We start from the raw sequence: 21,198 nt of genomic DNA, 5'->3' as shown, positions 1-21,198 counted from the left end.
TGATAGCTAGGAGAAAAATCTCTGTGGTGCCCCCCTTTATGCCCTAAGTATGTGTTTATTTTGCTTAATGGTTAATCCAGGGCTGTGTATATGCCAAAAAAGATTTGACCGGGCTTGTGGGCAACTGGGTCAAGCATGTTGTGGGAACAGGGTCAGACCACAGTGTTGTTTTGGTTCTATTTCTTCCCGTTATGGCTAGAAAGATGAATTGGACCATCGTAATTCTGAATTGTTGGCAATTCTAGGGACTGCTCTTAATTTACAGAAAAATACCTTCGGCACCTTGGAAAGTTATCTTCCTCACTCAAAAGGCCAAACCCAGTTCCAAATAAATTCTCTCCTGCGTCAGATCACAATTTTGCTGAAGGTGGTAAATGAGAAGGTGAAGAATGCCAGGGAATTACAGAATTACTTCTCTTAAGTGGTTTGTTCTGGATCCGTTGGATACTCTAGGTTTTTGAGGCTGGAGAGAGGCCCCCCAACCCTTTGTCTTTTTTTAAAAAAGGTGGGGGGACTCCAGGAGGTTGAACAAGAATAGGGGAAAAACAAAATTGGAACTAGCTGTCCAGCTACACCAAACCAGTAAGAGGCTAGGGGGAGCTATTATCATAATAGAAAGAACCAACTTGGAGCAAAGGACAGTCTAGCTCCATGTTTACTGTCCTCACCCGTGATCTTGGAGCAAAGTGCATTTGATTTCACAAACCGCTGCAGATAACATCAACGATAAACATATTTTTTTCCACTGGGCGAGCCTCCATGGCTTACAGCAACGATACCTCAAGGCAAGCGGAAGATTTCCTTGTGTTGGCCACAAAAGAGAGACAGGTTCATCTACCTGGCACGCAAGGTCCAATCAACACATCGAGTCGGAGAGTCCTTTTATTCTCTTTATTGAAGCGCTTTGGCAAAAAGGGTCCCGTCTCTCCAAGGAGTGGAACCTTGAGCAAAGTTTTACATCAATCTTTATACTTTTCAAAAATAGGGAAGTAGGCATGTAAAAAAACACGACTGGTTATGTTGTGCAGACGCACTTGACTCTGTGTTACATACTAAGACCTCATCATAAGCTCAGCATGTTCTATGTTTTCTAGAATTTCTACCTTAGGGGTGTGCCTTTTACTATGATAATCAGCTTTTGGTTACACTAGGGTTGTAGGTGGTCTCATAACAAGGTCACTCGATGGTTTCTGAATACCTCAAAACTAGTCCTCTTCCCCTTTTCAAGGTTCGACTTTTCTACTTGCTGTCAGACATCTGTTGAACAAACCACATGTCCTCTTGAAACTCAACCACAAGTGTTTTACAGTGTGCGCCAGTAAATATGCGCTCTAACCATATTCTACCACATGGCCCGCACTTGGGAGGGTACAGCACAGGCTCGTCAAATTCAGCACGTCATGAGCAGAGCGCGTTTTATGATACAGTTTGATTTCTTTATCTGAAAATGTGTCGTATTGTTAAAGTAATTAATTAAAATGAATTAAAATCATTAAAATTCCGGCAAGGATTGCCCGGCACTTGAATTTTCTGCAACAACTTTCCCCATGTTTGCTTTTTATTTGAAAGGAAAAATAAAACTAGATCCCTTTTAAAATACATTTACATTTTGCCAAACCTAATTAAAGGTGACCTTTGGATCAAATAAAAGCAGCCATGGAGAATATGTGTAGCTTGAGGTTGTTTGGATCTTGGTGTTCAGTGAACTTCGTTTTTCTTCTTGCAAACATTTCGTTACCAGACCAGGTAACATTATCAGCACTTTCATACAAGGGAGTGGAGGGTGCTGGCTTCTTATTGCGACAGCTTGTCAACCTTGTTCTGATCAGGATTGTGACTGTTAAGTGCCTGTTTCTGATCATTTCTGTTTCTGGGCTATCTAGTTTGATTGGGTGCATTATTTCAGACTGTTCCTGCCTATTGTATTAGTTCTCGTTTATCTAGCGATGTGCCCAAAATGTTTCCTTCCTTCTTGGGCCTTTCGTAGCTTTTTGAATAGTTGTAGACCAGGTTTCTATCTTTATTCATGGCAGATCTATTAGAATGTGAGGCTCCTAGGAATTCTCTCACATTCTTGGATTTGACTTGATCTACAGTGGTGACATTTTACCAATTGAATTTCTGATCAAATTGATCCAGATGTGGTGAAATCAAAACGTTTTCATTGTGTCTTCTGACTGCCAATTGGGGTTTAGGTATGGTTTTCCTAATTTTTTTTTTTTTTTGCCTGTGTACAGATGATGTTCCTTAATTTGGAAAAGAAAAGTTTGCAAGAAATAAAACAAACTCAGCGAACATCAAGATCTCAACATGAATAAAAACCAGCTTTGCTGACCAGGTAAAAGTGATTAGTGAGAAGGCTTGGAAGTTCTTGGAAATCCACAGCTAAGAACTGCCCCCTCTTCTAAGTTGTTCCCCATGAAAACTTCATTGTGGTCAAAGACCAGCAGTGTCAAAATATAAGCCACATAAAAATGAAACAACACTAACACAGCAGCCCAAGAACTAGATCAGATTACACGTGGCCAAAGTTCACTGATTTTACAGATGTTATGGAACACCTGCTACTACAGCAGGATGTAATACTGATACTGTGGCACAGATTTTGTCTACATTGTGTAATATTACATTGTGTGTAATATTGGAGTGTCTGATAGTAAAAGGGAGACAAATAAATGGCTGGATGACCTGGAAATGTTGATAGAAAGGGTTATGATAAGGTTTTTCCCCATGTCCCTAGAGCCCTTGCAACGTAAAAGGACATGCTAATTGTTCTGATTGCAAGTAGGATTGTCCTCTGTGGAATTTTCCATAAAAGTGGGTTTAAAGATAAATTTGATATGGTGGAGAGAGTAGTGTTGTGGGAGGAACTGCTATGCATCTCAGAACAGGATATTATCTATACAAGGGTTCCTCAACCTTGGCAACTTGAAGATGTAGTTGACTACAACTCCCAGAATTCTGGGAGTTGTAGTCCACGCATCTTCAAGTCGCCAAGGTTGAGGAACCCTGGTCTATACCACAGAATCCTCAAAAAAACACTATTCCAGGTTCAGCAGCCACATCACAAAATAATGTGGATGCCCATGACTCCATGGTCCACCTTCTCAGAGGGAGTGTGCCAATACTGCCAAAATTTATTTACCCACCTATTTTGCAAATCCAAATGTATCTTTGGCCTCTCAGAGTGGTAGTGGAGAGGAGAATCGGCAGATAATGCCAATTTGGGAAATGGGTCTTTAATACATAATAAGCTATCATGTAATACCAGCTGCTGATCTCCTATTTAAGTCTGTGTTGATCAATCATTGCAGAGGATAAACATGTTCCTATTGTGTACCTCACAAGATCCAGGGAAACCTGTTATGCCACTTATGAGGCACTTCAAACTTTATCTTGAAAGAGCCTTAAGATGTCCTAAGATGTGGAGGACTCCAGGAATCATGCAATCACTTGAAATGAGCAACCCCACCATAGATTACATGACTTTGTTGCTGGGAACTTGCCAGTGCAAGCCAGTTCAGTATGACCCCACATCTGTAATGGTATGTGGGAATGACCTTGGGAGAGAGGGGGAAGAGCCGCAGGCTGGGCAACAGTCAGATAAGAGGCAGCTGAGCCCATAGAAGGAATGGGGTGTGCCAAATGTCTCAGAAGGGACCCTCCCTCATTTCTTGGACTGTAAAGGTGTGGGGGAGGAGAGACGTACTTTCAGTTTTACAAGATGCTGTTAGCGTAACCTTGCAATCAAGTAAGAGGCCATACTTCCGGGTGTGCTTCTTGTCTGGACTACCTCTCAAGGCTGACAATATCAGAGGTGTACCCACGGACAGGGAAATGCCATTGCAAAGCAGTGAATGCTGCTCCAAACATGCCAGCACATCTCTATTTCATTCTTGAAGGGGTCGTCCACGTTCCTACTGGAAGGGATTCTTGGCTCATCCCAACTTTTGAGATCCTGTCATTGCAGCGTGCTGGCATGATGAGATAAAGAAGTCCCAATGCAGGGTTCGCTACTAGGCAGACACAGAAACAGGGGGAGACATTGGCAATTCATTCTTTTTCCGTTTTGTGAAGAAAGGGAAGGAGGGTGAGACCTGAAAGGCCCTCGGTGACTGATTGGCCAGGGAGAACTAAGTAGCAGATCATTCTCTGCGAAGCCTGCAGAATTCAAAAAATGAAATGCCCATGAAAAAATGCCCATGCTTGTAGCATCTGATGTCTGAATACATCTAGTTAAAAGGACCTGGATTCAGAAGGGTTGGAAGATGAGAAAACTGATCATCTGGACAAGCCCAAGACTTCCAGCATGGTCAGCTAGCTCTCTATATATCTAGGTATCATTGTCACATCCTAGCTTCATGAGTCACCCACCGTGCTATTTGTTCAGCCCTAGAGCTCCCAAGATTGCACTGTTAAAAGCAGATAGTGTAATTCCTTGAAAACAAAATAAAACTACAATATGTGCATTAAGCCTTTAAGTTTTAAAAAAACTCGCCCAATTTCCCCAGAATGGGCCAAAAGTGGGCAAAGAATTATGACCCATCCTCCCCAGTAACACCCACTTTTGACTGACACATTTCCTGCAGCCTTTGAAGGACCTATATTTTTTCCCCAAAAAGTGTATTCCCCAGCTGCAAAAAGATGCCCTTCTCCTGCCAGATTATATATCAAACCTAGAACAATATTTATTTCATTCTGCTTTCACTTTTCCATCGAGCCTGTATGAATACAAATGTGGAATGCAGTTTTCTGAATTTTCCTCCTTTTTAAGATGTAGAAGTGCAACTCGTACAGAGGAATCAGAGTTCATTAGAAAAAAAGAATCTGCTTTCCACTCTATTTTGTAGAAAGAAATTTCCAAACTCTTTGCATTGCTTAAAAAGTTGCTGCATTTTCCTCTGGCCTGCAGTCCCACTGTAGCTTCAGCTCCAAGTCTCTGAACAAACTTGGGAGAGGTTTGTTGATCTGATTAGAATCCTGGGTATTTGGGGCAATATCTAAAGACTGAGGCTCACTTTTCAACCCCTGGTTTCCTTGAGCTAAGTAGTCTGTGACTTGGAATCCAAAAGGGTTGGAATGCAAAAAATTATCAGTCCAGGCTAACAGATTGAAGGTTGGTTGTTGCCCTGTGCTGTGACCCTGAGGGAGGTTGTTGCAAGAAGAGGGTGGAAATAAGGGTGGTGGTGGATCAGTTAACAACAGAGAATCACCTCCATCCAAGATAGCATTCTGGCCTGCTTCCAAGCTGGAAGGTGGCAATTCTGCTTGCTTTCTGTAGCTTCCTGTTCTTCCACCCACGGTGGCAGGTATCCACTCCCCCAGAAGGCAGGGAGACTCCTGTGGCAGACCTTTTGAGTCTTCCTGAAGTGGGAAATGTTGAATCTGGGGGATGGTTTCCACTATCAACCCTGCCTCCTGGTGAATCTTGGTCTCCTGCAACTCTTGGTTGGTCCTTTCCGGTCTCTGGGCTTTATAGTGTCCATTGCTTACAAAAGAATCCAGCTTAATCACTTGGTTTGCCTTGAGGGTGGCCCCTTCAATGCATAATCCATATGTTAATGTGGAAGGATTGACCCGTAGTGTCCGCAGCCGACTGTTCTTGATCACTTGTGGTGCATAACCTACTGCAAGATCTGAGCGTTGAGCAGGAGACTGGAATGGTGAAGTTTTGGACTGTTGTTGGTAACCTGTCTCTGTTGGATTGAATAATTTTTGGTCTTCTGGCATGCCCCAGATGTGATGGCTCACCTCTGCTGAATGCACCTCTGGTTGGATAAACTTGGATAAATCATAAGGGCTCAGGGCATACTCCACATTTAATATGAGAGGCTGGAAACGGGAAATGTCTTTGAAATCCTATCAAGGAAAAAAGATGAATGAGTTGAGCTAGTTGAACAAAAAATACACAATTTAAATGTTAAATTATTGGTTAAAAGTTACCTTATCCCTCTTTGGGTTGACTCTCATTATACTGATAAAATCAAGGCTAAGTTCCAACCATATGGATTTTCTCCAAGGGCACTCTTAACATTAGAAAGTGCCAGAATCATAGATCACCAGTTGAACAGATCACCAGTTCCAAATTACTTTAATCTGAATATAGTTAACTGTTCACTGAAGCTGATGGTAATTCATTGAATACAATAACATTTTGGTTTAACAGACTTCAGATACAATGGACAATTTTTATTGTTCAGACTTTACCCCCATTTAACAGACTAATGTCCATTAAATAAAGAGTTTGTCCATTAAATCTTACTGCAAATCACACTTTTATATCAGTTATGTCACTACACAAATGATGTAAATTGATGCAAATGATATAAATGTGGATTTAATGGACATCCCCTCCCCCCAAATATTTCATTAAATTAAGATTTTATTATATAACAATGACCAATTAGAGAACAGCATTCACACTGGCAAGGTGCAATGCCATGCCCAATGCAGTGGTATTTGGAAATAAAGGAAAATTCCATATTGTAAGAGAGTTCACCATTGTGACCCTAGCAAAGTTGAACTAATAGAATGTCCTCCTAAGATCTGCGTTCACTAAGGATATATGACACTCTCTCATTGCCCTCATTTGACAGTCCCATCAGATTTTTCCCAGACTAATTACACAGGAACATGGGAATCCAAGAACATTGAAGTTTTATTCCAGTGACTGCTGCATATCAAATGTGAGTGGAATATGTTGAACCTGTTCTGAACCAGATGAAGTTTGTCAAAATCTTAACCATCTGGATACTGCCTCCAAATGGAGATACTTCTGCTCAAGACAGAGGTTCTATTTCACAGTAATGGACTTTAGAGGAGCAGAGCCGTCAGAAATAGTGCAAAACTTTCTTCCTGCTTTGATCTTCTCCAAAGCACATTGACAAATGAGAGAAATATTGGGGCCATAATTTGTAATTTCCCTGAAATATGTATGTATGGCACAGATCTTAGGGAGGAGGATAGGATAGGATAGGATAGGATAGGATAGGATAGAATAGAATAGAATAGAATAGAATAGAATAGAATAGAATAGAATAGAATAGAATAGAATAGAATAGAATAGAATAGAATAGAATAGAATAGAATAGAATAGAATAGAATAATAACTTTATTGTCATTCCACTATACACTATACACCAAGTGCATAATAAAATGAAATTCCATTGCAATTGGCTTACAATCATACACTAAAATACAATTGAGATACCTAAATTACTATAAAATATACATACTATGCCTTTGATATTAAACATTCAGACATCTAATAGCCTGCGGGACAAAGCTATTTCCCAATCTTCCTCTTGGTATCCACAAGTCCACTCCTAAACCAAACCAAGTTATGAAGTATCCCAGTTTAGTAAGCATCTAGAAATTGCCATAGATTTACATAGATGTATAGATCATTGTGCCAGAACATCTTCCTTCCTTCAGCAATATGCATTTCCCCAACATCTACTCTACTTTGGTGGGGAAGAGGTGAAAACCTTTCCTTAATGAAAATTGTCCAGTGTATAGAAGTCCTGACCCATTTAAAAAACTTCGATAGTGGTTGAAAATTACGTACCAAAGATGTGGGCTGCTGAATGGTGTGTTGTTTAACATATTTACAAATGAAGTAACATACAGTTCCAAAGATAAATATGATGAGAAATATAAGCATTCCAAACAAATACGGCAGCCAGGTGTTATCTATGGACAGAAGACAACATATTCATTAATTAGCACCAAGACAAGCAGAAGAAAAAAATTCCTGGATGGTCCAAGTTGAGGTTGGTTAGAAAGAATAATCCTCTTTCGAGCCAATAACCTTCATTCTTTTGAATTGTCAAAACATGCTCACTTATATGGGGAACAGAAAAAAAATCAAAATCAGGCAAAGATGGCCAGGGAAAGGCTACATTCAGGCATAACATCTAACCTGGATTTATTTAAACTAGAGTCACTCTTGCAGGTAAACCAAGCAATTATAGCTTGTTCATCTCATTCCTGCTTGGTTTCATTTTTTTTTTTTTAATCTGGTCAAAACCTAGTAGAAATGGATGGGGACAAACAAAAACGACAACAAAAAAGCATGATTTTTATTCAGATATAATGACAGATCATGATTAAAAGATAGGATTGATAACCCAATGGATTGTTGTTGCAAATGGTCGCTTGTTGTAAAAAATGAGCTATGGCTTCTTTTTAAGGATGGATTCTAGCATGGGAAGCAAAACCAAACCAACCAGGTTAGGGCTGTGTGTACACATCAGAGCAATTCTGTTTGCTAACCCAGGTTTAAGTTTTAGCATGTCATATGAACAGCCACAGTTAAGTCCTTGAGAAACATCTTGATAGCTGGTGTAGCGTATTCAGAAATGTTTGTTTCTAGTCATGGTTAACTGTGGTTGCTCTGCTATCCTGTCAGATGAAGTTTAATTTAAAATGAGCCACCTTAATATCATAGTGTCTAAAAGAGGCTCTACTTAACCATAATTCCAGATCTGGAAACTAAACAAAGGAATCAATGAAAAGGAAGAAATAAAACTTTGAAGTGTTCTCCTAGTTGCAAAGTGGGTGGGGATAGGAAAAGAGAACAGGTAACACTTAGGAGTTATGAAAATTCGTTGTATAGCTTTCTATTTATTCGGTTTTCAGACCACCACAATCTTATGATTCTCAGCAGTTTACACAAATAAAGTATCCACCATAATATGCTAAAAATGTAATAAAACCATAAAGCAGCATAATTGCTAATTTAAAATCAGAACAGTAGAACAATAACAATTGCACGTCCTATGATGCTCTGAGAATTAATTAAAAAAAAAAAAGAAGAAGAAGAGCTCCATGTATCCACGCCCTTGTGTGTTATGCTATAGATGAAGCAGGACCATGTGAGGGCATTACCTGCTTGGACCGTTAGCATACTCTGAAATATTTCTACTTCATTAAAATAGACGTGTGCAAGATCAAACTGTGCATCAAACCGCACCTGATAACGTCCGTACTTGAAACACATAGGGCTTGCTGATTTTGTCGGAATATATGATGGATATCGTTCCATTGTATTCAGTGTCAGGATCCAAGTCTGTGATTTCAAATTCCTCATTCCTTTCAATTTTTGTCCACTAAATTGAGAGGCAAGAGAGAGACAACTGAGTTTCCAAAGTCAACTGAAAGTTCACACAAGAGGATTCATGATGGAGAGCTTGTACGTGGCAGTGGATTACTTCTGACTTGGAGAATTTTGGGCCCCTGATTCTAATCTGGCCTGTGCTGCTCCCTGATCCAGCCCATGATCTCAAACCCCATTTTCCTTTGACCTCCCTCCTTCCTCTAATCCTGTTTTTCCAACCCCCCACTTTTCCTCTGCACAACCTCCATACATCTGGTACATGCATCATAAAAAAGGGTGGGGCTTCAATCACATGGTTGTGGCCCCCATATTGACTTTTTTGACCCCCTGTGGACACACCTGCACGATACCATTCATTTTTAGGCTCAGTGTATCATTTAATAATAAGCTATCATGTAAGTCAGCTGTCACGCTTGGGTCTCCTTCTTACCATCAGCTGAGTCTTTGTGCAGAATATTGTTATTTCATAGTGGAAAACAATATCAAGTTGGTTGAAAATGTCCGCTACAGTCAGAGGGAAGTTATCCTCATCTCTGAAAGGTGTGTAAGGAGGCTGAATAACAAACTTGATGGATTGAACGCTGAGTGTATATTTTACATCAGGTTTCTCAATAATAGCTAAAAAGGGAGGGAGGGAGGGAGGGAGGGAGGGAGGAAGGAAGGAAGGAAGGAAGGAAGGAAGGAAGGAAGGAAGGAAGGAAGGAAGGAAGGAAGGAAATCAGTCGCTCTGTTTACACAATATACTTAACAAGGTTAGTTACAATTCTACTGGTAATCAGCATCATCTGCAGAGGGTGATAAAAAAAGTCAAGATGTGGTTGCAACCATGAAATTGAAGACCTGTCCCTTTGTATGTGTGTGTGAAGTCAACACACATACAAAGGTGGGGGATTTAATTGCATGATCATGATCATCATCTTGAATTTTTTGACATCCCCCCCCCCCCACGGACACCATGGGGATAGATTATGGGGAAAGACAATGCTGCTTTATTGCAGCCACGAAATAAGTTTATATATATTCTTTTCCCTTTTTGAGATTATTTTGAGATTGGAAGCCATCTCAAAGGTTCATCATGGCTATTCTGTTGATAGTTTAGTAGGTTGTGCAAATCCAACCCATTTGCCAGGTTAATGGTTCAGTTCACTGGAACCAACACACTTGGCTCCATTCGCACAACCCACTTAATCAGCCATCACTTTCTGGATTTGGCCAATGTATCTGTCCAATCAGCAGAAATGCTGATTCACCCTGGCATGGAGTGGTTGACCAGAAGGTGTCCTTCTGGGGAGAAGATGGCACTCTTAGCATAAGCACACCTTATGAACAAACAGGCTGGAGATCCAGAATTCTCCCTGTTTCCAGCACAATTCATGAGAAGCACTTACTGTTTTCACGAGGACAGAATCTGTAGGACCTGACCCAGTCAGAGACGCAACAGTTGGGGACAATGGCTCTCACTCGGGCATAGTAGCGTTCATTGAAATCCTCAGTCTCATGAGTGAGATTGCAGAAGTTCTGGGTGATATTTTGGCACTCAGGTTTATTCTGCCAGGTCTCCCCATACCTATGACCAGACCAGACGGTTACTCACATAAGTTTGCAAATGATATGCAGGTGTAGATGAGGAACCAGGTGGACAGCATCCAAAATTGTTAAATGACAAAGTAGATACGGATCAAGATAGATGACTCCCAATCCTGCATTTACCAAAACTGAGCCATGGGCCAGAAGGTATCACCTTCTGGTGGCTTGATCCATGGCACCATTAATGTGACCATCACCTCACCACATATTGTGGAACGCATAACTATTTTTAGGTTTGGACCCCATGCGGACATTGAATCCAATCAATTGGATAGTTAAGAGACTTATTTTCAGGCTGAGTTCACACAATACACTTACATTTGTACCACAACAAATTGGATTAGTTTTCATCTTGGTTAATTTTTGTGGGTGGATGTGTGTGACTAACCATGTTGGATGAATAGGCAAATATGCTCCTTCCCAGAGCTTTTGGGTATAATGAAATAACAGCTTGGTTAATTCTGGCTGTGATTTAGTTGCGGAATGAGTGGGGCAAGCTAATGGTCTGGAAATGTCCCAGTGAGTCATGGATCTCTGACCTATACTATTTCCCTACGCTGGACAAGTTGTACCTGTTCTTAAAATACATGCTAGAAATCTTCCATTGCTATCACCTTTCCTGGTTCAGATTTCCAAAAGTTTAAACATTGCAATAAGGCTTGTGTGTTTTCTTAAACAAAATGCAGCTGCCAGGTTCCAATCTGTACTTCTAGAGCAGTTTAAATGGAAAGGGGGAGGGCATTTTGACAATTCTGACTAAGATCTTTTGTTGCCTAAGGCAGAGAAGCAAATGGTGCCCCCAGCCAAGTGCCACGCACCTCATAGTGAGATATTTTGGCCCATTACATTCCCAAAGCATTGCTTCCCCTCCCAAGAGTAAAAACACAATACCCACAAATTAAACACTGTTTTGTTTGGTACACCTCCATGGTATCTAAAGCCTGTTTCCTCAAGCATTTGCGTCACTCTGCTTCTCGATAGGGCCGGCCCTCCTGTTTTCAGCTGGTGTTTGCTTGTTTCTTTCATTCAGAAAGAATATCTTTGGCCATTTTTCCCTTAATGGGACTGCATCAGTCTGCAGATCCTTTGGCTACCCCTTGTGAAACAAGCAATGAAACCAATAAGCCACCCTTTATTCATACTTTTGGAGCAAACGCACTTTGATCTAATTGACAGATGTAGACTACAGTAATCAGAAGGACTGTTGCTTGAGAATGAATCTTGTTCCCAAATGACTCAGGCACCCATCTTCGGTCAAGCATGCAGCATTGTTATGCTTCCCTGTCTGCAGAAACTCTACTTTAATTGCTATTGCACAAGTGAGTAATCCAGGTCGGCTGAGCATCTCTCCATGCCTTACGGGGGGGAGCCAGTCCTGCTTACTTTGGATTGGATTGGATTGGACTGGAGGAAAAATGGCCTAGATACCAAGTAAAGCAAGCCATTTGTGGGAATGGATGCAAAACGCAGTGTGCTTTTTGGGATAAAGGGACTCCATTGCAAAGAGACACATCAGCTAACTGGAGCAAGATGCTATCGAATGAGTCAAAGCTGCCTTCAAGGGGACTTTTTTCCCCTACCAAAAAAGTTTGTTACAGTTAATTATTTGGAAACAAACAGGCCAAAGTACATCAACAACCAACACCTAGATAAGCAGGGATTAACACCAGACCAGACCACCAATCAAGCAGAAAACAATACCTTAATCAAGGAACTACCAAGGAGAAAACCACACTCCCACCAACACTGGCAGGACAAGTTTTGTATATCAACAGGGAGCAAACCCCACACTCACTCGCACTGATGATGTTACCTTCTTGGGTAATGAAACATCTGCAAGCAAACAACCAAGCTCAGAGAGCACCAAGGACTCCGCATATAGGTGTGCTTTGTACAGCCCTTTCCTTAATATATATTCATTTATCATCATCATCATCATCATCATCATCATCATCATTTCAAAATTATTATAGCCACCCAACTCCAAAGGACTCTGGATAGTATATAACTGGTGAACTACACTGTGGAACTGAGAGAGCAGCAAATATTGAACAACTAAGGTTTGGTTCAAATTACTTCCTCCTTCTCTCTTTTTTGGATTACTAAAGAGTACAGACAATCCTCTACTTACGAACTTTCAAGTTACGAACTTTCGCCAATACGAACAAACCTCCAACAACTCCAACAATGAAGGTCCTGGAAGTTTACAGTGCACATGCGTACGTATGCCCAGAAGTGTACGGCACACTTATATGTACACCTGGAAGTTTACAGCATGTATGGGTACATATGCAGCACACCATAAACTTCTGGGCGTATGTATACAGTGCACTGTGGTCCAAACCACAGCAAACTTACAAGCAAAATAGACTTACAAACAGCCTCTTGGAACGTAACCTGTTCGTAAGCAGAAGACTGTCTGCACCTGGGTGTACACATCTAGAGGAGGGTCACAGCAGGGCAAAAAGAGGGGATTTGAACTTTTCATCACAATGCAGAACTAGCTGCCCTTAGCCCACAAGGTCGGCGGTTCTTGTGAAGGGAAGAAAGCAGCTATTTGATTTGGAAATAAAGTATATAGACTTACAGTACAGTATTTAGTACACTCACTGAATAAGGGGAAGCCCATGGAATGGCAGAGGTCACTTTTAAGCCAGCATTAGCTTCCCCAAACAACACTATTGTCCCCTTGTAGCTTTTCAAGGGTACAAGCCACGTTCAAATCACAGAACTCTTTATTTTAAGCCAAAGGAAACTACAACCATCCAGAGTCACTTCCTCGTGAGATGGGCGGTGTCTAAATTCGAAATATAAATAAATAAATAACTTAAGTAGAAGGCGCTTATTATCTCTACTTCTAAGCAAGACCTGTTGTTTCAGAACCTGTTAAGCAGACAAGCTTCTTTTGATCTGAAAAGGAGTTAATGATTTAGCTATTGCACTTCACTTTTGCTGGCAAATGCGGGGGTTGGCTATAATCTCTCTGTTCCTGCAGCTGGAACTTTAATGGCTACCTTTGAGCCACCCTTCCTAGGTTTGGATTTGAATTTAGAGGTGTGGTCAAACTGGGTGCATATAGTCTTTGGGGGTTTCTCTATCATGTTGGGATTGGTGAAGACCCTGACTGTGGACCACTAACAGCTCAGCCGAAGCAGCTACAAATTTAGCATTGCATTGGTACGCCATCCTAAACTGGGTTAGTTTTAACCTTGTATGTGTGCATATATGTGTGTTTTAGTGTGTTGTGTGAATTCCACATAATTTGATTAGTTTATGATTTAGTGTATCAAAAGTCAGAGCAGGGCATAAAAGGGACAATTCAACAACTGAACGAAGTGTGTTGCAAGAAGAGAAGAGAAAATCCCTCTTGAAGCTGCACAGAAGCCTAATGTTTTTTCACTTGTTGGCACAACAGTTACTATTGTTTTACCCTGTTTGAAATAGCCATGGATTCAGCTCATACAATACAGGCCACCAACTTCTATGAAAAAGCTTAACGTTCTTACTTGTTATACTGGACATCATAGAGCGTGCCTGGGGGGGTCTCCTCCGTGACCTTCCATGAGAAGATGTTTTCAAAGTTGGTGGACAAAAAAGTTGCTTGCTGAATGACTGGTGTTCTTTTTCCCAGTGAATTCCCTGCAGGAAAAATGAACAAGTATTCAAGATCAGCATCAGTAGAAAATGCATCATCATTCCTTGTTTCCATTAAAGCTTTCCATTGTCTGAACCCTACAGCCGTGGGTCTCAGAGTTTGCAACAAGAAACGTAGAAGACAAGAGGCACCTGCTAGATTATCCCATTAAGAATGATAACTGATTATAAATTGTAAAAGAGAGAGATTTTCTTGCCATTGCTTTCGTTTCCTTATGAAGGAAGGAAATCAGCCTCTCATTCCAGCTATATTTGCAGACAGTGCTCAGGAAAAGACATCAGTGGATTCAACAGGTGAAGGTTGTATAATTTTAACCGTGTTTAGAATGTTGTGGCTTAGGAGGATCCCATTTGGTAAGGTTACAGTTCGACATATAGTCCAACCCCCCCCCCCCCCATGAGTCCATCCATTAGCCCAGTTAAGCGGGCTGTGTGAAGGCAGCCTCTGTGTTAGAAGATGTGTTTTCTAATGATGGGGAGTCAAAAAGATTAGTCTCCCAGGCCTAGTTCTCAAACATACAAGATGAGGAACAAGCCAATCATTTTTCCAGATGTGCCATGAGGTTTCAGCTTGATGGTCAGATGCCCTAATCTGAGAATGGGTGTCTGGGCCTGGCAGCTGCTAAGACTCGAACTCCAGGAGGGGATTTCATATCCCCTGAACTCTGCTCTTCCTCCTTTTTGCATTTCTTAACCTGGATTTTCCATTTGTGGGCAATCAGGATTAAGAAGGAAGAGTAGCAAACTCCAGGTCCCTTGTCCTTTCTTACTGGCTGGCTTCACAAAACACATTTAACCAGCACAGTTAGGAAAGACGTACTATGCTTGTTTAGGGTTAACCTGATTAGCTCCATTATAGCTTAGTTGTAAGGAAAACCTAGCCCATTTGGTTAGCGTATGGCAGTTAGTAATGTACAAACCAGAAAATGGGTGAACTAAGTAACCAGGTGTGTTTGTTTGATCCCTATTTCTAGAAATCTCTGCACGGCTTTTAGCCTGAACCCTGACCTGGGAGTGCCAGGAAGAAAACTTCTACCAGGACTGGTGCCCCTTGTCTGTGACTGCTGAAGCTAATTTGAGGTTATCCAGGAAGATCTCTGGCACTAGAAGACAACCTCATTAGCTCACTGCTTTCAGCCTTTTACAGTCACCAAGACAATAATCAACAGAGAAGTGCATTGCTTAGAAATTTGATCACCACCCTTAGAATTGTAGCACTGAACAAACAAGGTTGGGATTTCTGTATTGCCTAGAATGGAGCGTAAGAACTGAATGTATCCCAAACTCTGTGCTTAAATTATCTAAGAAATGTGGTGACCTTAGATCCTTAATCCCAACCTGCACGGGAAGAGACGATTCTGAGTTACTTCTCTGCACAAGAATTAAACTCCTTTCATGCTGCTGGGGGAATGGAAAGAAGATGCAAAGAGAGACTCTTCAGGATGGGTTGGACCCGGGAGGCTATTTGAGAAGGACTTCGGGGAATGGGTCCCGGCCCCCACTGAGCAGCGTGCCCCTCAAAGCATTGTCCAATAATGGGTTTACAGAATATGCCTAACCAATCAGTGAAAGCGGTGATCTTTTGTCCTTCCTCAAAAGGATCTGCAGGACCCCAAATTAATTAAAAGCATTTCCATTTTTCATTTTCTTTAGGACTGAGATCTTGTAAGGTAACCGAATTCTATGAGATTTTCATGTTGTTATGTGAAGTCTGGAGAGAATTGAGGAAAAAAATGACAACATCTGGTGAGCTCATTACATCTGTGGCAAAATATCAATGTTTGCGTCACCAGACCAGAGACCATCTGCAGATCAATAATGGTTCCAGAATCACAAACTGTTGCATTAAGTCCAAATCAAACAAGCCCCGTTACAGTTTATGCGACAACTAGCATGCTGTTGCAGCAGTTAAGCGTTTGAACCAGAATGGGAGAGACTCAGTTACGAATATATTTAAATACCACTTCCCACTATGGTAAACTGACATGTTTAAACTCAGCCATAGATTTTCATGGGGAAATTTGGGGGTAATACCTATCTGTCAGTGGGTGGTTGCTATGAGCATAAATATGGAGAAGAAAGTATTACATATTTGAACTGCTGGGGGAAATCTAACAGATAAAAAAGATAAATTCTTTGTGGGGTCGGGGTCACCTGGTGAGTTTCATAAGTGAGTGAAAGTTTGAACACAGGTCTCCTTACTTTTAGTATAACTGTTGTTTGTTTGCTGTAGTAGATACTGAAAACACAAAACCCAGAGGAGAAGCAAGAAAATAGAAAAGAGATTAACAAGCTGTATACAGTGGACTCTCCAGTGATTAGCAATTTATTCTGCTGATTCTAGAAGCTAACATTTATCTCTGGAATGTACGATGAATTCATTGCTGATTAGCTATTATTTCTTTTTCATTCTTTTTTCATTTTATTTTAAGTGGAATAGTAACAGAACAAGAACAAAACACAAAGAAAATGACAAGGCAGATAAATACTCGAGGAAAAAATGACGCATAAAATGTGCTTTAAAAAAGTGAAAAAAGAAACCAGATATAATATAGCACTATAACAGTTAACAGTTACAATTCTATGTACACTTATTTAATGTAAGTATTATTCAAGTGCATATATACTTATTTCTAATACCCTTATATAACTATCATTCCTTTTTAAAAGATTTGACATCCTTTCTTGCAGCCTCATGCTTGCCCTCTACATAGATGAAACCCACGGTCAACCTAGGCTGGATTTCAACTTCACAGTTGTCAGCAAGTATGGCCAACACACCACTGAGAACGGCAATCTGCAGGAACCTGTTTTGTGTCTTCCATACACATCGTTTAGTAACCCTTAGAAACCACTAAAATGGAGATTACTATCCATGTAAAGCTAAAAAACAAAGGACACCTAGGAATATTGAGGTCACCCTGCAATTCAAATCAAGATCTTCCAGAATAAAATTGCAGATTTCAGAGCTTTCCACATTTGTTACATTAACTTTATGATGTGGTAAACCTGCCAATATAAAATTGACCTTTAAAAGGTCTCCCAAAGAGAGATTCATTTCCCACTGCATTTTTTTTCCAAACCAGTTGGGCATCATTCCTCTTTTTCTTTAAGTTCAGCCCGAGGGTGACTTCTCCTTAAGACCGTGATGTATTGGTACTTCACAGAAATAGGTCCTGTCTGCTTCAGGATGGCAAGAAACGAACCCACCACCATTACACACAAGGTCAAAACAAATATGATATGGTTCAGATCCTGCCCAAGAGACTCTTGGTTTCGTCTATTTATTAGAAAAAATGTACACCGCCACCTGTAGTTCATAAAAGAACCCTTGGTGGTGAACAAATAGACATACAAATAATAAAATACTCAAGATTACAAAAACAATACACGTATTGTGCTCGTATTCCACCTTTTCATTCCTCCATCCCTCCCTTTATTTTCACATCCAGGAGTTTCTGTTGAAAGGCTTTCGGCTGAGTCCCAGCAGGGTGTTTTTGGCTCTGCTGAGCCTCAAAAAGCCAGCAATAAAAAAAATGTGATTTTCTTTCTTTAATCTGGGTGAGAAAACCAGCTGAAGAGGAACAGATGACAGGATCGCTTACCTGGTAGACAGCACAAGACCCAGAAGATGAAAAACATCTTCATTGATCCTGTAGTGAGATTAGCCTGGCACAAGGATGATCCTCCAGGAGTCTCCAAGGCTCCCTCGTTGGCAAAGCCAGACGGTTCCTTTTCACCAGGTTGAGAAATTAATACGGCATCTCCGTTCCCACTGCAGCCATGGGAAAGGAAGCACCTCAGGATGCGCTGAACCCTCAATCTCTCCCCCACATCAGCACACCCTGCCAGATGAATGTGCTAAGCAGCTGGAACCCCTCCATCAGTCTGAGGCAAGCATTTCTTCTGATAAGCTACTTCCTGCAAGCATTCCTTCACGCCCAGAGCAGTCTTTCTGGTCTGTTGGCTAATTTATTTATTTTCAGCTGTACCTCGACAGGCAGTAGCAAGAAGGACACCACGCCCCAGTCTCTGCAACTTCTGCAATTCTCATTACGCTGCTGTTGCGAGTCAAGACAACCGAGGCGATCTCGGGGCGACAGAAGGAACGGCTGGAGTATCATCCCCAAACTGGATTTTTATTTTGGATTTGTTTTATTCTGGAGCACCCGGCATCCTCGGGCCCAAAAGTCTTTAAAAGAAAAGGAATTGATGCCAGTAGATAACAATTGAGCTTTCTAATTTCACGGATGCGGAATGTATAATGGGTGGAAATGGCTAAATTGCTGTTCCAAAAGACCTTTATAAAGGGTTGGACATGTCATCCCTGTCACCAAATTCATGGTGTAGAATAGAGGATGGATCACCTGGTGTCCTACTTTCCATCTCTAGTCTGCTGCTGTTATGTACTTAAAAGGGTTAAGGCTGGAATAACCAAAGACCACCCCTCTTAGGACTCCAAATTACCCACAGAATTGTTTCCAGTGGTTCTGGAAAGTTTCCAACAGTCTCTTTGGATATATAGATATTAAGATTGTGGATTGTTGTAGTTAAGCCTTTTCGTTTCTTACCTGTGCTTTGTGTCTTTCTCTTCCTCTGCTTTGGCCTGCCTTTTATCTCAGTTTTGCCACTTAACTGCTTCCCCCCCCCCCCCCATGTTTGCTGACATTCAATAAATAAGCACTGAAATACCGTATATTTTTGCTGAGTGGCACATGCGTTTGTCCTGATCTGGATGCAGGGACTGACCAGGAGTCTGCTTGGTGCAAAGCAGAAATTACGTACAGTGATTTTCCAGCACATTCCAGGTCTTTGCGAAGAACAATCTGTTATCCTCAAGGCAACCTGCTGTGGATGATGGTGGTGGTGGTGGTGAAGGAAGATTCCATTCTATCCTAAGGGACGTGAGGACAGAAGGCCTTGGATGGAGCATTTTTGGTAGTGATGTCGTGATTCCTGGTCGGGGGCAAACTCTCCTCAAGAAATTGTTGGAGAATTTCTCCATCTCCTGGAGCATTTTGGTGAAATCATCCAACTAATTTCTTTGTCTTCAGGGTTGGTGGGAAATTTCAGGAAAGCATTTAGTCCCAGCTTCAGTTCTGCCCCAAGGTCCTGATGTCTTCAAAGGGTGCCAGGTTTAGGGATTGTTACAGGAAAAAAAATCTGAATTAATAGCTTGCCATGGTTCCCACAGCTGAGAAGGGGACATTTTGCTTCAGACAAGAAAACTGGGGGCCTGATTCTTGGGATTCTGACCATGTGTGACACGTGGCAGGAGGAAGTAATCTGTTTGCTTCTCTGTCATTCATGGTACTGTAACTTCTTTCTTGTGCCAAATTTGCACGGTCACTAGCACTGACAATTTTAGAGTAGGCTTCTCTATTAACCTCATGTTTTGCTCTACAATTTGAAATGAAGGACCAATCCAAATGTTAGCAAGTCTTTTCCCAGATAGAGCCAAGCAGAATAATTCAGTTCCTGTGGGCCTTTTGGTGCAAGGTCTAGTAAGAATCCTTTGCTAGCTCCGTTAAGAAAAGATGTCCTTTCTATTTTGGGTGTGAAATAACTCCTGATCCATTCTGGAGAAGTGGATTTGAGCATTTTGCTTCCACTAGATTTCAGCAGAAAAGTCCACTTAAAACAGCACCAACACCTATATGCTAGGGAAAGTGGATTTAAAAGAGATTAATTGGGGGAATTTGCATTTTAAATGCCTATGGAGGGTGCTTTTTGGTTATAATATTCTTGGGCAATTTGCATTGTTACATAAATTAGGGAGAGATGCTCAGAAGGTGTTTCCGGGTTCTGGAACTTAAAAAAAAAAAAAAATCAGAGAAGGGAAAAAAAACAGGCCAAAAACTGCCGCATTCTTTTGTAATTCTGCATCTGGACTTCTTTCCTTTACAAAGACTTAGAAGAGATCTCTTTCTGTGTTCACACTGAGACAGCAAGTAATTGGCACCATGCTTTTTCTACAAATGCATGCCAGGCAGCAATGTATTGTCTTTTCAAACGAGCATGCTCCATTAGGCATCACCAAATCCCATGTTGCAAATTGGATTCCACCACACTGATGCATTCTTGGTTTTCCTACCAACTGATGTTACATCATGAAGAGGTAGATGCTCTCCTGACTTTGTGTATGTCTGATTGGCAGAGTCTGCCCTGTTCATACATAAGAATTCGCCTGCCTGCTAGGCCTGTCTCCCTGAGTGCATTGAGTGCAACACGCTAAGCACACACCCCTCTTCACTTCGCTGAACCCTTGGGAATCAGCGCACAGCAAACATCATGGTCCTTATTCCTGCCGTTCTCAGACTTGAGATAACAGTCGCTAAGACTCAACAAAGTCAAGGCAACGTAAGAGCACTTGTGACAAATAGCTAAATAAAATAAAACCACTTCCTGAACAGGAAAGGCAGGTCGATCTGAGCAGTGGGAAGCAAGGCCAGTGGGGCCAACATGCTCAGAATGGCTTCAGAGGCATCCAGAGGGGGGAGGTCAAAAAAGTCAAGATGGTACCCACAGCCACAAAATTGAAGCCTTGCCTCCTTTTCACGTGGGCTGCAACACAATTAAAAAGAGAGTGGGGAGTTGGTTGCATGGTTGCAGTACATCTTCCTTCTTTTTTTACCATGCCCGCTCCATACTTGAATAGGTCCAAGGGTTCCCATGTCTGCAGGGAGGTCAAAAAAGTCAAGATGGCAGCCACAATTGCACTGTCAAAACCTTGCCTTTTAAAGTTGGTAAAAGAGTTGGGGCTTCAATTGCACACAGTCCCCATCTTGACCTTTTTTAAAAGAAAAAACCTCCTGCCTGTCTCCCAACCAGAAGGTAAA

General features: G+C 41.4%; 1 protein-coding gene across 3 annotated transcripts; it reads right to left on the bottom strand.

The window, feature by feature from the left end:
- Nucleotides 1–1,840: 1,840 nt before the first annotated feature.
- Nucleotides 1,841–18,317, bottom strand: IL22RA1 (interleukin 22 receptor subunit alpha 1). Of its 3 annotated transcripts, none has more exons than XR_015796162.1 (8): nt 17,965–18,317; nt 14,212–14,344; nt 10,507–10,685; nt 9,549–9,736; nt 8,975–9,110; nt 7,568–7,692; nt 3,009–5,859; nt 1,841–2,919 (listed from the first exon to the last, which is right to left on the bottom strand). XR_015796162.1 is itself a non-coding variant. In XM_088140965.1 (7 exons), the coding sequence occupies exons 1-7, from the start codon at nt 18,005–18,007 to the stop codon at nt 4,879–4,881; spliced, it is 1,785 nt and encodes a 594-aa protein (XP_087997091.1). In that variant the 5' UTR covers nt 18,008–18,317; the 3' UTR covers nt 1,841–4,878. The 3 variants fall into 3 exon arrangements, 1 of the variants encoding a protein (XP_087997091.1); XR_015796163.1 differs by having other exon boundaries at nt 3,021–5,859; XM_088140965.1 differs by having other exon boundaries at nt 1,841–5,859.
- Between the last annotated feature and the right edge of the window lie 2,881 nt (nt 18,318–21,198).

Source organism: Python bivittatus, unplaced genomic scaffold (genome assembly GCF_059951505.1).
Source record: "Python bivittatus isolate LINGU-HERP-01145 unplaced genomic scaffold, Pbiv_v1 ctg000250_np1212, whole genome shotgun sequence".
NCBI lineage: Eukaryota > Metazoa > Chordata > Lepidosauria > Squamata > Pythonidae > Python > Python bivittatus.
The sequence above is the reverse complement of the archived record's forward strand: the minus strand, read 5'-3'. Positions and strand labels throughout refer to the sequence as shown.